The 16,768-nt window shown below is 31.3% G+C and overlaps 4 protein-coding genes across 4 annotated transcripts; all 4 read right to left on the bottom strand.

Moving 5' to 3' along the window:
- Nucleotides 1–114: 114 nt before the first annotated feature.
- On the bottom strand, nt 115–3,689 carry LOC130621543 (uncharacterized). Its single transcript, XM_057436846.1, has 4 exons — nt 3,570–3,689; nt 2,594–2,674; nt 2,112–2,218; nt 115–1,391 (listed from the first exon to the last, which is right to left on the bottom strand). The coding sequence occupies exons 1-4, from the start codon at nt 3,637–3,639 to the stop codon at nt 1,170–1,172; spliced, it is 480 nt and encodes a 159-aa protein (XP_057292829.1). The 5' UTR covers nt 3,640–3,689; the 3' UTR covers nt 115–1,169.
- An 846-nt stretch (nt 3,690–4,535) lies between these two features.
- On the bottom strand, nt 4,536–8,278 carry LOC130621542 (uncharacterized). The gene is made up of 4 exons (XM_057436845.1): nt 8,129–8,278; nt 6,847–6,927; nt 5,989–6,095; nt 4,536–5,132 (listed from the first exon to the last, which is right to left on the bottom strand). Exons 1-4 carry the CDS (start codon nt 8,196–8,198, stop codon nt 4,911–4,913), a joined length of 480 nt encoding a protein of 159 aa, XP_057292828.1. The 5' UTR covers nt 8,199–8,278; the 3' UTR covers nt 4,536–4,910.
- Nucleotides 8,279–8,626: 348 nt separating this feature from the next.
- On the bottom strand, nt 8,627–9,990 carry LOC130621547 (universal stress protein Sll1388-like). Its single transcript, XM_057436850.1, has 4 exons — nt 9,866–9,990; nt 9,668–9,754; nt 9,187–9,281; nt 8,627–8,994 (listed from the first exon to the last, which is right to left on the bottom strand). The coding sequence occupies exons 1-4, from the start codon at nt 9,930–9,932 to the stop codon at nt 8,788–8,790; spliced, it is 456 nt and encodes a 151-aa protein (XP_057292833.1). The 5' UTR covers nt 9,933–9,990; the 3' UTR covers nt 8,627–8,787.
- A 720-nt stretch (nt 9,991–10,710) lies between these two features.
- Nucleotides 10,711–16,398, bottom strand: LOC130621533 (universal stress protein Slr1101-like). The gene is made up of 4 exons (XM_057436837.1): nt 16,102–16,398; nt 15,855–15,953; nt 12,672–12,778; nt 10,711–11,241 (listed from the first exon to the last, which is right to left on the bottom strand). Exons 1-4 carry the CDS (start codon nt 16,190–16,192, stop codon nt 11,035–11,037), a joined length of 504 nt encoding a protein of 167 aa, XP_057292820.1. The 5' UTR covers nt 16,193–16,398; the 3' UTR covers nt 10,711–11,034.
- Nucleotides 16,399–16,768: the final 370 nt, after the last annotated feature.

The raw sequence follows: 16,768 nt of genomic DNA, 5'->3' as shown, positions 1-16,768 counted from the left end.
AAAAACACACACACATACTTAAGGCAGAACAAGAATTTGAATAGTAGCTTGAAAAAAAGGTGAAAAAAATAAACACAGAATAACATACAAATTACTTTTTTTCTTTTTTCTTCATTTAATGGTGGTATATACTTTTGCACAACCCCTTGTCACGCTATTCCACATATGCAAACCAAAAGCTTATATTAGAAGTAGAATAAATTTCTTGAATCACATTTAATTCCAACACTTTTTAAGCACAAATATTTAAATTTTTAATAGGTAGTACATAACACAATAATGAATATAACTATCTTGTTATCAACAATAAAAAAAGCGTGTCCACAACGTCATTGTTTAAACATTGTAACAAGAGCTCTGAACACAAATGCAAGAAAACTTCATATCTATGTATAAGCACAAAGCACAGACTTGTTAAAGAGATACATATGCTAAGCTACCATGAAAGCTCAGTTAGGCAAATACGCTTGTTGCATGAAATAAGCTATGAGAAATGCTTTTCGACTTTGTTTCTATTCATGAAAAATATTATATTGCAAATGTTTTTCTGTTTTAAGATAAACATTTCATTCTTGAATAATGATTTACAGATAAGCAATACTATGTATCTTCAAATCAGAACACAATATGCAATAAAAAAGTGATAGCTAACAGATTCTAGAACTGATTTTTTGATTGGGAACGTTTTGCATCAGACGAATATTGAAATCTGAAGAAACATTCCTTTAGCATAGACATGTATATTATTTGATTGAGAAAAATTCTGCGAAAAAATCAGATCTACACCTGATAGATCTTTACAAATATTAAACAAATAAATTATGGATATCGTTCACAGTGTATGATATATAGAAACAAGTTTAAAAAAGTGAAGTAAAAATATTAAACACAGTAAAAATTACTTATATTAATAAAAGTTACAAGTTTACAAATAACATTAACATTTACATCTTTATTTTATAAATAAATATGAAAAAAAACTTTTATAAATAAATACAATAACAATAAAGAAACACAAAAAATCATGCTCAAAGCAAAACATAAATATAACTTCAGAATCTGAAGTTGATTCAATAAATCATAACGATTTTACAACAATCTTGTTTTTCAAAATAAAAACAAAAATTTTTCCACACGAAAATTAACTCCAAAACCAAACACGTATACATTCAATTGAATTTTTGTGGAAACAGTGAAGGAGGGACAGTCGCGACCGTGACTGATGAATGACGAAGAACGTAATCACTAACACTACCAAATATGGCTCTTCGGAATGCTCCTAAGCCCCTTTGGCCACACACAATCAGTGAAGCATGATGTTTTTTCGCAATAGTACAGATAGTATTTCCAACTGATTCGTTCATAGCTTCAAGAAAGAGTTTAGGAGTTACCTAGAAAAAAAGAATCAAAAAAGTGATAAATAAAGACGCTTTTATGAGCATAAATATTTTTAGTTGCTTTCTATTTGAAGTCATCACAATGGAAATAGTTTCCATGCTGAGAAAGTAACAGTCCCTTTTGTAACACCGAAGGTGTGCAGGGTTCACAGCCCTTCATAAAACAACTTTTCGCTTGGCTATCAGAAAGTTCAAACAGAATCTTGAAATTCGTGCTAGGACTAAAGTAAATAGATTTTTGACAAACTTCAAGCTTCTGATGACGTCACAAATAAAGCAGAAATTTTAGAACAAATTACAACTGTGCTAAGTTTAGTTCCATTTAGGAATAACTTTTTTTAGAAAAGACAATGGGTTATTCATATAAAAATTGAGGATATTTTAGGATACAAAGAAATTGAGAATTATTGAGGCGATTGTACTGTCATGAGTAAGGGAAACAAGCATTTTTATTTATTATGTGAAACTAAAACTGAGGAGATTTAAGGAGAAATTTCATGAAAATATAGAGAAGATTTAAGGAGTTTTTTTTGAGGAATAAAACTGAGGAGAATTAAGGAGCTTTGAGGAAGCGTGGCAGCCCTACACGATGTTTCATGGACTTACAAATCTTTTTGTGGCCTTGATTGCTAAAAGTTCTAAAATTTGTATGTGTATACAGCGAGAACTGTGTTTAAAATCGAATATTAAGATACACATTTTTTGGTAACCTACCCCTCTCACTTCACAAAAGCTCTTCATCTTTTCCATCAAACCTTTACTTGCTGCAATACTTAGAAGCAGTGAATCTGAGTACATATCCGTGACAACGATATCACCTCCTAAATAGTAAACCTTATTTATTACACTTCGAATTTCAACTTGTATGCCATGACCAGCCACAGGAAAAAATCATAATTTTGTAGTATTCATAATTTATTATTATCAGAACAATTAACTGATAACCTATAAAAAGAAAAAGTTTCCTAACAGCTTAGCTCCACCACTTTTGTGTGTTTCTGGGTCACTTTTATGTGTTTCGAATTATATATAAGCACAAGACAGAACATCACATATGTATTTATGAAAGCCTAGAAATAACGCTAACCTGCTGCAAAAATAATTCCTCGCATAAAGGCACAAACAATTGCCAACACAAGCAAAGTATCGTTGTTTGTCCAGCAAAAACAGATGTAAATAACGACACACAAACTTACCAAAACCTGAAAGACTTGGAACAACATGGACATGAAGGAGCCCCAATACATCGTTCTTCCGATAGATCTCCTTAATACACCCTAAAACATACCAGTTAAAGCAAAGAAATCATACAAGTTGTTTGCATTAAAGCAATTATTTTGAATAAAAAGGAAAGTTTCATTAACAATAAAATGTGCAGGTGTATGCAAGTTGTTAATAGTTTTTTATGAGGTAGCAGTTGCTACATTTTTTAAAAAAAACAAAAAAACACAACCTTAATATTTCTAGGTAACCTGGTATAGAGTGTTTGAAAGGGGAGATAATTTACGACTATACGTGAAAAATTGCAAAAAAAAAAATTTTTTTCTGATTTTTTCCCCCCAAAATGAAACTTTTTTATATTTAGCGGATACTGACCGGTTTTGATGTTGTACTGTAAAATACAAAGCCCAAGGTCAAAAGTACAGACAGAGCTTGCGAGGTGAGCTACTTTTATATTTTTTGTGTGCTATGGAAATGTATTTATTTGTTTACGTTTTTATGTTATCATTTTAATAATGGCTTCCAAACCGGTTAGTATGGCTCCATACAAAGCCCTGTTTTAATAAGCCGTAAACCAATCAAATCATCGGATTTTTTCATACTAACTGGTTTTTTGTATCAGTCAGGTAATAATACTAATGACAACCAAAAGAATTGTTTTTGGTAAATAATTTTTTTGCCAAATCACACAAATATAATATATAATTATAATCAAAAAATAAAAACAATGCAAAAAATTGACATCGATTTTTGTGAAACATAAAGTTATCAGGGACAATATTCTAATCTAACCCATTTTAAACCTATTTATATCTTTAAGATTTCTTATCAACACGTGTAGTACCTGCTGGCAGTTGTTTACTGAATTGTCTAATGATAGACAATTTATTTTAAGGACCAGTTTGTGTACTGAAAAAAAAAGCATTATAAGAGAGGGACGAAAGTACTTACAATCAAGAGCTCTTTTACTGTGATCACTTGAATCAATGCATACCAAGATTAATCTTCGGTGTTCACTCATTATAGCAACTAGTAATAATTAGTTCTCTAAACAAATTAAATAAATTATGCTGAAATAATCATGCACATGTTGATAAAGTTAAGCTTTCCTTTTATCTAACGGAAAAGCCTAATGCATCATCAATGATATATTCTTGCCCTGTTATTTGAGAACTTTACAGTACCATAAATTACCTCCTACAGTACCATAAATTACCTCCTACATAACCATTAATTACCTCCTACAGTACCATAAATTACCTCCAATATGTTCCTTAAATCTGTAAAAAAATTCTGGAATGTTTTCTTGTCATATCAAAAGTTCAATTCATATTTATTGTGGGAGAATGTAATAAATGCCACCTGTACTGTTATATATACCAACATCAAAACCCAGCTGGAGACGTCACTGATTATAGTATGATTATAGAATTTTGTTTTACACAATGCTTTTCTAATAATCACACCTTCAACAGTTTAATTATTCAAAATGTTTTTAACATTCAGCAAAATGACAGACATGCAATTCATAGAAAAAAAAACATTGAAGATATTTTTTTTGTGACAAAATTAATCTGTCTTTATTAAACATGTATATTTATCTTCAGGACATAATACTCATTACAATACGTAAAAACGCGTCTGGTCTAAAAGACAGATTTGACGTAGCATAATTTTATGATTTTTTGCTAGTAAAGGATGTTGTTTGGACTTATGACCAGCCTCTTTACCAGTCGTGCAGATTCTAGAACAAGCTTTGACCACAGTGGTAAAACTTGGTAACATTTTTGGTTTATTTAGTTGACTAGAATTTATTATTTGAACACGAAAAACCTAGACTTTTAATTGCTATTTGGAAAAAGGATATATGATCGACCAATCACATAAGAATAACAAGAATAATAAATATAAACATAATTGTAAATATACTATAATTATAATGTGAATAATGTTTAAATAATACAATTTAATTTGCGCTAAATAATAAAAAGTAAGCTTTTATATTCACATTCAGCTAGTTACCATCTTGCCATATGAGCATCTTACTTTCTACCATAAAGAAAATAATCAAAAATATATGATGAATAAATGTAAATACATGGCGACACTTTTAGTTCTGCTGAAAAAAAAAACGTTCAAACAGTATCAAATATACACTGTATCAAATGATAGCTTTTCCTAATTTTAAAAAAAATATCAGATTAAAAATAGCATTTGTTTTTAAGGCGTCAAACTTGCAATCAAATATTGAAAGTTTTCTTAGATTTGATTGATGTCAAAACATGTGGCGGTTCATTCTTTCTTTTCGTGACCAATTGGTGGAGGCACAATAACCACAGGAACTTCGGAATGATGAAGAATATAATCACTAACGCTACCAAATATGGCTCTTCTAAATGCTCCTAACCCACGTTGGCCAGAAACAATAAGTGTTACATCATTCTCTTTAGCAACTGTACATACTGTGTTACCCACAGACTCGTTCATGGAGACTAAGAAAGCTTTTGGTGTAACCTAGAAGAGAAAATTATTTTTATTAGCTTTCTTTATATCGTTGATCTACTTATTAATGTGAAAGAATAAAAGAGACTACACTTAATTAAAAATGTTCACCCACCCATTCAATTTTTAACGTATTTCTTGTTTGCAAAAATTGGGGATTAGAGTCATTCAGTTTTGCAGTGACAAACTATTTAGGAATTCCTTGAATACATTCAATTCTTAAAGGAGAATGGAGGTCAAAATAAACTGTTTATTTTTTATTTCAATTTGATTACTAACACAAAAATAGAAATGTCCAAAAAAATTTAAAAATTTTTGAGGAGCGTAAATGAAGCTACAAAGTCCTGAGAACTGCTTTGTAGATTTCACAAGTGCAAAAATGGCTAAAGCTCGTGAAGCAGGCAATTCAAGTGTTTATGTATTTTTGTGTTCATTGCTTTCATTTAATACATTTCTTTTGGTTTTATATCTTTTGCAACTTTGCAAGTTATTTTTCTATCAAAGTAAATTGATTTTTTGAAAGTGTTTGGGATATTTGATTCTCTGCTCAACGAAAATAATTTTTCATGACAGCTGACTCACACAGCCCGTTGTGTACTCTAATTAAGGCTTTGTGAGTTCTTGTGTTATGACGTTGCGAAGGTAATAAATGTGTTCACTTGTGGTCCAAAATTGTCTTGCACAAGTGATATTAAAAATGCTGATTTACAGTAGTAGCTAAATATTTAAAAATACTTAAATGCACCAATTCATTCAATAAGGTAAAAAAACTCATTTTAAGTTTATCGAACTTATTTCCACTTCAATATATTGACAGGTTTTCCAATAATGTAATTACATCACAATGCATAAAAGAAAAATTACATACCCCTTTTCCTTCACACAGTTCTTTAAATTTTTCCATGACAGCTTTACTATCTTCGATGCTCTGGTTGATCATTTGAGAGTACAAATCTGTTGCAATGATATCACCACCTAAGAGAACCACATTCACATAAAGCCCTTTCGTTACCTTCTTCAGTATTCAATATAGGTTTGGACATAGTAGTGCCATTTTAAGTAATTGTTAGAATAAAGATTATTATACAACCTTTTTTTCTGAAAAAGTTAATTAATGTCTTCTGAAGTGATAGTGGAGAACTGACGAAAAAACTTACATATATGTTTTTTTTATAATTATATTAACGGTAACTGCCATTATCGAACAAAAGCCAACTTGTTCGTGCATATATTTGTGACGTCACACTGTGTACACAGCTCAACAGGATTTGTAAGAAACTATATTTATAACAGCGAAACATTTTATTCTGCGATATTTAAGACAATCACAGGAGACGCAGTTTTTTTCCGCTTAGCATTCCCTAGCTTTGTTTATTCAGAATATGTTTGTTTACATCCCTGCAGAATTACATCACACAAATTAGTAATTTAACGAACAAAAATGCCTCATTGACCCTGTCATGGCAGCAACAGTAGCACTTATAATAATATAAAAATATTTACACATGTTCATATTCACATTATAAGGAACATTTTAAGCACTTGTTATCAATCGTTAGTTCTCCTTAAAATAAAAAAATGTCTGAATAACACAACCCTCAAACCATGATGTCTAAGTTTGTTTCTAATGATGTTGGCAATGGCAAATCTTACAAATTTTCTACATATATTAATTTCTTTTTCTTTATTTTCATTTCATTGTTATCACTAAATTAATTCTACTTACCAAACCCGGGCAAAGTTGGCAAACAATGCACATGTACAATTCCTATTTCATCGCCTTCATGATGAGCGGTTTCAAAATACCCTGTAAAAGAAAAAGAAAACTAAAAATTTTTGCAATAAACAAATAAGTTTATATTGATAATACCATTTGTGTAAAGTCCTAATGAAATGATCTTCTGTTTGGTCTCAGATGAAGTAAATTGGAATGTATGGCGCGTTTACTAATTGTTTTTTTTTTCTTAAGCTTCAGATGGTCACACTTTGTTGGTTTCGTAAGTTATGAGGATCGCAGTTGACAGTTTAGTAATACCCTTTATTTCTGACCTAATTCACAATCTTTTCTTCCGCAATGCCTAGAAAAATTACGCTATTCTCAAACTTTTTTTCCGCAATACTAAAAAAAATATTAAAATTTGCAATCTAATTTTGTCAATTTCCAAGAAAAAGAAGAGTTATTTCGGTCGTTGTTTTGCTATATGAAAGTTTACAGGGGGAAACCCCTCAATTATTTGCTTTATAAAAAATTTTTAAAGGAAAAAAACCTAATGACCAGGATGAAAAAAATTTATCAAGCGATTTGGTGGAAAAATTCATGGATCATTGCTTCAATTCGCAATTTTAAATTCTGCAATTTCTTGACACAATATCAGATTTGCAATCTTTAAATCAGAAATCTTTTCCTGTGCAATAATTACTTCTATTAGGGTACACCAATTTCTAAATTTTTAAATTTTTTGTGAATATAATTTTATATATTTTGCCGCCAACAAAAATAATAATGTAGCCAATATAAGCTAACAAAAATCCAAGAAAAATACTAATAAAAATGCTTAAAGCGAAAACAGCACCATATTCAATTAATGCTTGTACAAACCATTTTACAAACAAACAAGACAACACCACCTTATCACAAGTGGACAGTAACCAAAACAGTACAATGAAAATTAAAATAAAATACAGCAAGAAAATCAGAAAACCACTATATATTTGGCATACACACATACGCAATCTTCAGACTAAACAGGACACCATTTTATGCAGACAAAAAGGCAGAAACATGGTTGGCTTCGACACTAAGTCCTACCTATGCTAATAAAACTCAGGATTTTACTGCTAATGAGTTTATCAGTAGACTTTTTACTTGTTACTACAGACTTTTTCACATTTACCCATAAATTACACAAAATATTAGTCTATATATTTCAGGTAACAACTCAAGACATGTATAACAGTGTTAAAAAAAAGCAAAAAAAAGTTTTCAATGCATACAAAACGTTTCTTACATTTAAACGCTCTTTCACTGTGTTCACTTCCATCAGCACATAGCAAAGTAAATTTTTTCGTTAAACTCATGTTCACTATTATTAATCAAAATATAAACCTAGAAATAGACAATAGTAAATTGCTACAGATATAAAACTGATTTTATACACTGGCATGTGATCCATGATGGCAACAAGTGAAGAAAAGTTAGTTGTAAGGATATCTTAAAAAAAATATTGAATAAGCAGAAAAAAACATTAAATGAAAAAGAGGGGTGGGTCTCTATCAATACCTTTTGGCGGGAAACAAACTATGAAGATTGACATTGGAAACTCATACAAGATGCGCGAGCGTGGAGATTGACAAAAAGATGGGAAAGACATATAGAAAGCTCTTTTATAGTAATAGATAAATCAAATAAAAACTGAAGAAGTCAAACACTGAATGTATTTAATGCAACGTTTCTAAAGTTTATGTTACAATTGACGTTTTTTATTTTGTATTTATGTATAACATAATTTGTAGAGCTTGTGTTTATTTTTTATGAAAAATAAAAACTGTTTATAAAAATCATAATAATTGTTTATAAGTGTACATTTTTAATACTAAATTATTAATTTATATATTGTAAGTTTTGTTCTCATGGTCATAAATGGAAAATCTTTGACTATCTTACGCCTTACTGTTTTGTCGTTGGAATCACAATTGTTGGTACATGTGAATGGTGTAACACATAGTCGCTAACACTGCCAAGAAAAGTACGCCGAACTATGCCTAACCCCCGCTGACCAATAATAATAGCTTCAGCTGAGTTTGCTTTTGCGATATTGCAGATGGTCTGACCAATGGAACCTTGGTTGGTCTGACATAACGTTAAAGCAGTAATCTAAAAATAATAGACGATAAATATTAGTAATAACATGCTAGAATTCATCTACCTTTAACATCAAAATGTTTCTCACTTAGATTTTTAGAAAACATTTGAAAACAAAAAGGACTTGTAATGAAACTTGTCTACGTTAGTATGACAATATTTTCATTAATGAGATGACAAAACAACAAGATGTAAATCTCTCACCCCTTTAGCTTTACATAGTTCTTGATATTTTTTTATTATTCTTTTACTTTCTGTTACTGACTCATCCACCAATACTTGCAGGCCAGGACCATCCTCTACAATTAAATGTTTAAAAAGTTTGTTAAAATTTGAAATTAAAAGTGTTTTATAACATTTATAATCAAAGCAAGTTTAACATAAAAACAATCAAGGTCTAACATGCTCTATCATCAAAGTTTATTACATTTAAAAAAAAAAAAAACAAATAAAAGAGGGAGAATGTACACTGAAGATAGGCATTAAAAAAGAGACTAGCATTCGAAATACCTTATTTGTTGTAAATTGATGATAAAATACTAATTTGCAGAGGAAAACAAACGCTATTTTTGACTAAAGGAGACGTTTAGAGACAAAAGTTACTACATATTTCACGGGGAATTTTATTAGAGAAGTGTGCTTAATAGAGACTGCGCATTTTATTAGAGCATTTTAATATCCTTACCATATAGTCCACCAAGTGATGATGGTAACTGATGAATATGTACTAAACCAACTGTATACCCCTCTCGATGAGCACATTTGCAATACCCTAAAAAGAAAACATATTACCCTGGGATAAGTTAACCCTATTTGGACTGGGGGATTAACTGGGGGAACCAACCCACCCCTGGCCCGAATAAGGTAAAAAAGAAACGCTTACACTCAAAGGCTCTTTCGCTGTGTTTGCTACCATCAATACAAACTGCAAATAATTTTTTACCAGACATTTCTTATTATGAATTTATTATTTTCTAATATCTAAAAAAAAATAAAAAAATTAGAAATTACAAACATCTGTTTTATGAAGCAGCCTTTCTAATTCAGTTTTTTTCACGATGGCAAAATATTGCCAACGTGGATTGACATTTTGTGTTTGACGTCAGCAATTTCTTTCTTTTTGTGACCGTATGCTCCAATACACAAATAACAGTTTAATGTAAAGACAAAATTTACAATAAAAAAAAACACATTGGCAAAAATTTGCTGACATGAATCGAGAACTTTTGTTTACAAGTCGGCATTCGGCTCGGCAATTGTCGAATGCTGACTTGAATTTAAAAGCCCGTTCAGTGAAAATGCATGAAATTTCATACCGAGGTTATCTATTTCATCAAAAGCAAAAATCAAGATGTTGAAACAGTGTATCTGTCAGCAAATTCGATTTAGAATTACAAGGTAGAATTCAACATTTTATTTCACCACCAAGATTATCAACTAATCAGCTGATGTTGTATGCTACAATATTCTGTTGCTTTAGCAACAGGTTATTTGTTGTCATTGAAAATAAAAAAGAGGCTAGATTTTAATAATTGCTACTGATCACAAAAATATCCCTGAAGAAACTACAAGAATATATATTTGATACAAGTATATACAAATTGTTATAATAATATATAAAATTATATTTCTGAAAGTTATTTATTACTAATTAAACCTGTGTTCGCAAAATCAATTTGCAAAAACAAGACAGAAGAAACAGAATATGCTGTGTTTTGATGTGCATACATAAAATATATCGAATAAGTATATATATTGAATTAAAAAGTTTTTCAAACAACTAAAGTGCAATAATTTTTTTGCAACAGCAAAACATGGGAATTGATTTTATTTGTTTTGCTTTCACTAAAGAATAACACAGTAATTAATAAAATTAACCTGAAAAATGTACATAAAAGATTAGAAATTAATGTTGATTATTCCCTTCAATACAAAAAATATTCATTTAAAAATATTTAAAAAATAAATAAAGCATTATTCGTATATTGAACTGTCAAAAAAAAAATTTCTTAGTAACTAAGAATATAAGATGGATGACAGCATCATCATTCTTTACATTTCTGTTTGTGGAACAACAATTAACGCAATATTAGCATGATGCAACACGTAATCACTAACACTACCAAGTAGTGTGCGGTTAATTACACCTAAACCACGTTGACCCATTACAATAAGAAATGCTCCTTGTTCCTTGGCAATCATGCAAATGGTGCGTCCAACAGATTCTTCAATAGACTTCACAAACACTTTTGGTTCCACCTAAACATGCAAAAACAATAGCAATCCTATAAATAAATCAAATGCCATAGAATATTACTTCTGTACTTTCTAGACCCTGTCTCAATAATTTCTGCTTCAATAATTCGACCTGTAACGATTATCTGTTCCATAACTTGATGATGAACAGAACAACAATTTACAGTTAATACATTTTTAATGAGTGAATGGAGGTATACATATACCTCCATTATAAACACTTCCACTTTAATCATGAAGATTGGAGATGATGAGCTTAATTAAAGGAAATCACACATTTTTTCCTTGCAAATCTGCCTTGCTGTACAGGCCTGATTTCAATTAAATCTATACTTCATTCGCCATTTAAAATGTTTCTTAGGCAATCATTATTTTAGATTATCCGGTTGATTAAATCTACATCACAATTATAGATGATGGAAAATGTAGTGTAAATTGTCATGTGCAGTAGCAGCCAGGTCATAAATGTATGTACTTGTATCCAGGTAAAAAGTACACATAACTTTTCTCAGCAACAACATTTGCAAAAAGAAAGCAAAGAGAGACACGATGATAAAGTAAACAGTGTGGATTTTCAGAATTTAATAATTGTTAAAGCGACTAATTAAAAAAAAGGAGAAGACTATCTAGTGAAGACTATCTAGTGAAGACTATCTAGTGAAGACTAAAATAGTAAAAAAAATCAACATTTTTTTATGTCACAAGCAATGCAACACCTATTCTAACACATTTTATCATAGATTTTTCAAAGATTTTTATCTCAGGATAAAGATATATTTGCAGGTTATAAAAAATTCATGGCTATTTAAAATAGTTATTGACCACTGACTCAAGCATGAGAAATCTCATTAAACATTCCTAACAACCATTATCATCTTTTTCTATTATATACTATAAAATAAGTCTATAAACACGCTAGACTTTTATGCAAAAAAAATATAATAATCATTTATATGCACACTATACTATTATTTATCCAATTGGTCCTGATAATATACCTCATATACCTCTGATAGTCAGGTTATCAAACAATCCCAGTGATCAGAGCTCAGGTATTATTACGTAAGAAAATACTTTTATATTTTACAGGCAGAAAAGCCATGTTACATAAAACTTTTCATTACAAATACTACTAACTTAGAGCTCACAATGTCTAATTCGTGGTATTTAGTAATTTTTTTATAATTTTATAAAAAAAATCTAAATCTCAAAACTTTATATATAAGCTTTTATGCAATATGAAAAAATGTAGTTTAAAATACTTAAATTAATTGCATTTTACAACAATATACAATATAGTTTTTAAAATTAGCAAAAAAATAAAATAATAATAACCAAATTCTATAGTCAGTTTAGACAAAGAAAATAAATGTATATAATTTTCAAGTAAGTACATAGTTATAACTCATACAAAAAAACCCAGCTACACTCACATTGTTCCGTAAACACTTGGCTTTATATTTGTTGACAATATCTTTACATTCTGCAATACTCTCATCCAGTTTATGCTGATATATTGCATGACCTGAAGTTGTGGAGGCTAAACAAGACAAGAATTTTACAAAATCTGTAAATCAGTAAAAAGAGGAAGAAAAATTTAGAATACAAAAATTTAAAAAAAATGCTGAAAAAGCAATTCACTTTTAATTCCCTTAATTATAATGCCTGTATACGTCTGTATGTCCGTCCGTCCGTCCGTCTGTCTGTCATGCAAAATGGTAGCTTTGCTGCGACGGGCGAACCTGTGGATTTTTCCACGGGCTAACGACTCATATTACTGCTTAAACTTTGTTCGCCAAGTCGCTATTTTATGCTAAAAAGCACAACATTGCAAAAAAAAAAAAACGTATTGTCCGCAAAAGTTTTTTCCCACGAATTTTTTTGTGAATTTAGTTTCCAGTGAAGGCTTTTTATGCTATTTGTATTTAACTACTCAGTAAAAGCAAAAAACAAGTATCGTTGTCTTAATTTTTTATCATTTTTTTTTTTAATTAGCTGAGTTTATAGAAATGATGTTGAGAAGAAAGGCTTAGAAACTACAGCAAAGGTGATAAAGAAGCAGAACTATAATTTTTGTCAACAAAAAAATAATATTCATTCAAAAGGCTGATGAAATTTCGGAAGATTGCGAAGACATAATCATAGACTAAGAATAATATATAGTATTTTTTTTTATTTTGTTGTGATAAAATAATTACAACATTTGTATCCTTGGTTTTATATTGTTTTTTAATACTTTATTATATAAAGGAAAAGAGAAAACTTTGGAAAGAGTGGAAGTCAGGTGGTAGTAAAAATATTTACTTAGAAGCTAAGCGTCGCGCTCGTACAGCAGTGTATAAGGCAAAATCAGAAGCAGAGAGAAACAGATTTGCAGATGTGTTAAGAAGGGAAGACCAGCGCAATGAGGTATTCAAGATAGCAAAGCAAATGAAGAAGACTAATCAAGATATTGTAGGTGAGAAGTGTATACGCAATAATGAAGGTGTTTTGGCTAGCACAGAGGAGGAGAAAAGGGTAGCTTGGAAGAATCATTATCAGAGGTTGCTTAACACTGAGTTTGATTGGGACGAGGATAATTTGTCTGATGATGATGTTGTAGAAGGGCCAGCTATGCAGATCAAGACAGAATGGGTAGTGGAGGCTATTAGGAAATTGAAGATTGGCAAGGCTGCAGGAGTATCAGGTATTGTTACAGAGATGGTAAAAGCATCTGGATATATTGGAGTTGAGCTTATTACAAGTCTTGCTAACCAGATTATAAAGGATGGTGCTATTCCAAGTGAGTGGCAGTCGAGTGTAATAGTGAATTGTTTCAAGGGCAAGAGTGATGCATTAGAAAGGGGTAACTATAGAGGTTTGAAGTTAGTTGACCAAGTAATGAAAGTTATTGAAAGAGTGATTGATAAGTTACTTAGAGAAAGAATTGATATAGACAATATGCAATTTGGTTTTGTTCCAGGGCGTGGCACTACAGATGCAATATTTTTACTCAGACAGCTTCAGGAAAAGTATTTAGAAAAGAGAAAGAATCTCTATTTTGCCTTTGTAGATTTAGAGAAAGCTTTTGATAAAGTGCCACGTAAAGTTATTTGGTGGGCTATGAGAAAATTAGGTGTGGATGAGTGGCTAGTTACGATGGTACAGTCTATGTACAGCAATGCTAGAAGTCGTGTCAGGATTAACGATTCACTTAGTGATGAATTTAATGTAAATGTTGGTGTACATCAGGGTTCTGTACTTAGTCCTTTGTTGTTTATTCTAGTCTTAGAAGCGCTGTCGATGGAGTTCAGAACAGGTTGTCCATGGGAGTTATTGTATGCAGATGATTTGGTTCTCATAGCAGAGTCGATGGAAGAATTAGTTGAAAAGTTTGAGAAGTGAAAGAAAGGACTAGAAGAGAAAGGGCTGAAGGTAAACACAGCAAAGTCTAAAGTCATGATTAGTACCATTGCAGCCAAGTGTGACCTTGTAGTTGGAAAGTGGCCTTGTGGAGTTTGCAGGAAAGGGGTTGGTAGTAACTCAATTTTTTGTCAGACTTGGGTACATAAGAAGTGCAGTAGTATTAGTGGAAGGTTAAGAGCTGGCATACAGTTTGTATGCAAGCGTTGTAAAGGTGAGATCATAGAGAATGAAGTATTTCCAGCTTTAATGATGTACAACAGTGGCTCGTTAGAGATAGTTAAGAACTTCTGTTACTTAGGTGATATGTTGGGCAGTGAAGGGGGTGTTGGAAGAAGTGTTACTTGCAGGATAGGTTCTGCTTGGAAAAAGTTCAGAGAGTTACTTCCTTTATTGACTAGCAGAGTCCTGTCAATTGAGGTAAAAGGTAGGTTGTATGAGGCCTGTGTAAGAAGTGTTATGTTGTACGGTAGTGAGACATGGGCAGTGAAGCAGGAAGATCTTGACCGTTTAGAAAGGAATGATATGAGAATGGTTAGGTGGATGTGTAATGCCAGTCTTAGAGACAGAAAGAGTTCAGATGAGCTAAGAAGCAGGCTAAGTCTCCGTAGAATTAAAGATGTTATCCAGATAAGAAGATTGAATTGGCTGGGGCACTTGGAAAGAATGCAGGAGGATAATTAGGTAAGAAAGTGTAGAGACTTGATAGTTCCTGGGGCAAAGCCCAGAGGCAGACCGAGAAAGACTTGGCAGGAGGTTATAAGGACAGACTTGATAGAGAGGAAGTTGAGTTTAGATCTAACACAGTCTAGATCAGATTGGAAGAGGGTCATTAATATACCCCGTCCAACCCATGCTAGCATGGAAAACGGACGTTAAGCCGAGAATGATGAATGATGATGATGATGATGGTCTGCAAAAGTTTTTTCCAGTAAGAAATGTCCAAATTGCTTGGCCGCGAAAGTTTTTTCCCGCAAAAAGCGAAATTTTCGCAGTTCGGAAGAACCTCGAAACTTTCTTCCAGTGAAAGTTTCTTCCTTTAAAGTAGCCTAAACTACGTAAAAGTGAAAATTGAAACTAAGTGATCGCATTATTTGACACTTATCAGAATTACCAAAAGACTGTAATAGTTTTGTGTACTTTCTGCAGTGTGTTATTCCCTACAAGGCATGTCCTTAACAAAACAACGAAACAACAAAAAAGGCACCTCGTACCATATGTTAATATATTTCCACATATGTTCAAACTTGGTGGGATATGAATATGCACAAGTCCAATTTCATCACCTTCTTGATATGCATTCTGGAAATACCCTAAATGAAATCTGGTGTCATCATCTTGTTGTAAGGACTAGCATGTTTTCCATCTTTTTAATTATTGAAGTGTCATTTACATTGAAATTAGACTAAAAACTTCGTAAAATTTATTACATCAAAGATGTTTTATGGAGAAAATACTTACAATCAAGGGTATTGGCACTGTACTTGCTTGAATCGACACATACCAATGCCAAACGTTTTTTAGAAATTTCTCCTGGGTCAGCAGGATTCATGTGGAATATGTTATACTGTGTTACTGTATAAAATATAATGCACTGGATGTTACATATAAAGCCAGTACTTTCAAATATTCAACGACAAGAAATATAACTGAACATTTGCATAGCTAATAAAAATACTAGTGCAAATTTATTCCTTAGATTTAAAAATTTGATGTAATGTGATCACGAAACTGCTTCAACCTATACCTACACCAATGTTTGCTAAACTGTGAAAGTACAAATCATTGCATGATGCAAATAAAACAAAAATTACGCAAAACTGTTCATATCAGTAAAATTTAGGCAATTTTTTATAGCACTTTTATGTACACATGTAGAAATAATAAACAAGAAGTGTATGGCTACACAATCACTTGTACAACAATTAAAAAAGGGCCTCACCCCAAAAATAGATTTTAGATCCAGTGCAATTAAACATTGTGAACATCTCTATATATATACTTGAAGTTTAACAGGTTCAAATCTTTTAGTCAATTTATTTGAGGATGTTATTAAAGGTAAAGAGGGAGTGGACAGTATTAATTATGTGATGTGAAGCTTATAAAGTATTCAGAAAAAGTTTTAGTC

Source organism: Hydractinia symbiolongicarpus, chromosome 12 (assembly GCF_029227915.1).
Source record: "Hydractinia symbiolongicarpus strain clone_291-10 chromosome 12, HSymV2.1, whole genome shotgun sequence".
NCBI classification, from domain to species: domain Eukaryota; kingdom Metazoa; phylum Cnidaria; class Hydrozoa; order Anthoathecata; family Hydractiniidae; genus Hydractinia; species Hydractinia symbiolongicarpus.
The sequence above is the reverse complement of the archived record's forward strand: the minus strand, read 5'-3'. Positions and strand labels throughout refer to the sequence as shown.

Bases quoted from the DNA above. Each gene is read 5' to 3' on its own strand.
- LOC130621543 (XM_057436846.1), bottom strand. From the start codon at position 3,639: ATGAGTGAACACCGAAGATTAATCTTGGTATGCATTGATTCAAGTGAT. The intron at 2,219-2,593 runs GTAAGTTTGTGT...TTTACTATTTAG, and splicing joins TCCAAGTCTTTCAGGTTTTG to GAGGTGATATCGTTGTCACG. The intron at 1,392-2,111 runs GTAGGTTACCAA...CTTTTTTTCTAG, and splicing joins GCTTTTGTGAAGTGAGAGGG to GTAACTCCTAAACTCTTTCT.
- LOC130621533 (XM_057436837.1), bottom strand. From the start codon at position 16,192: ATGAATCCTGCTGACCCAGGAGAAATTTCTAAAAAACGTTTGGCATTG. The intron at 15,954-16,101 runs GTAAGTATTTTC...GATTTCATTTAG, and splicing joins CAGTGCCAATACCCTTGATT to GGTATTTCCAGAATGCATAT. The intron at 11,242-12,671 runs GTGAGTGTAGCT...TTGCATGTTTAG, and splicing joins CCAAGTGTTTACGGAACAAT to GTGGAACCAAAAGTGTTTGT.
- LOC130621542 (XM_057436845.1), bottom strand. From the start codon at position 8,198: ATGAGTTTAACGAAAAAATTTACTTTGCTATGTGCTGATGGAAGTGAA. The intron at 6,928-8,128 runs GTAAGAAACGTT...TTTCTTTTACAG, and splicing joins CAGTGAAAGAGCGTTTAAAT to GGTATTTTGAAACCGCTCAT. The intron at 5,133-5,988 runs GTATGTAATTTT...TTTCTCTTCTAG, and splicing joins AACTGTGTGAAGGAAAAGGG to GTTACACCAAAAGCTTTCTT.
- LOC130621547 (XM_057436850.1), bottom strand. From the start codon at position 9,932: ATGTCTGGTAAAAAATTATTTGCAGTTTGTATTGATGGTAGCAAACAC. The intron at 9,755-9,865 runs GTAAGCGTTTCT...TTTTCTTTTTAG, and splicing joins CAGCGAAAGAGCCTTTGAGT to GGTATTGCAAATGTGCTCAT. The intron at 9,282-9,667 runs GTAAGGATATTA...ATTTAATTGTAG, and splicing joins ATCACTTGGTGGACTATATG to AGGATGGTCCTGGCCTGCAA.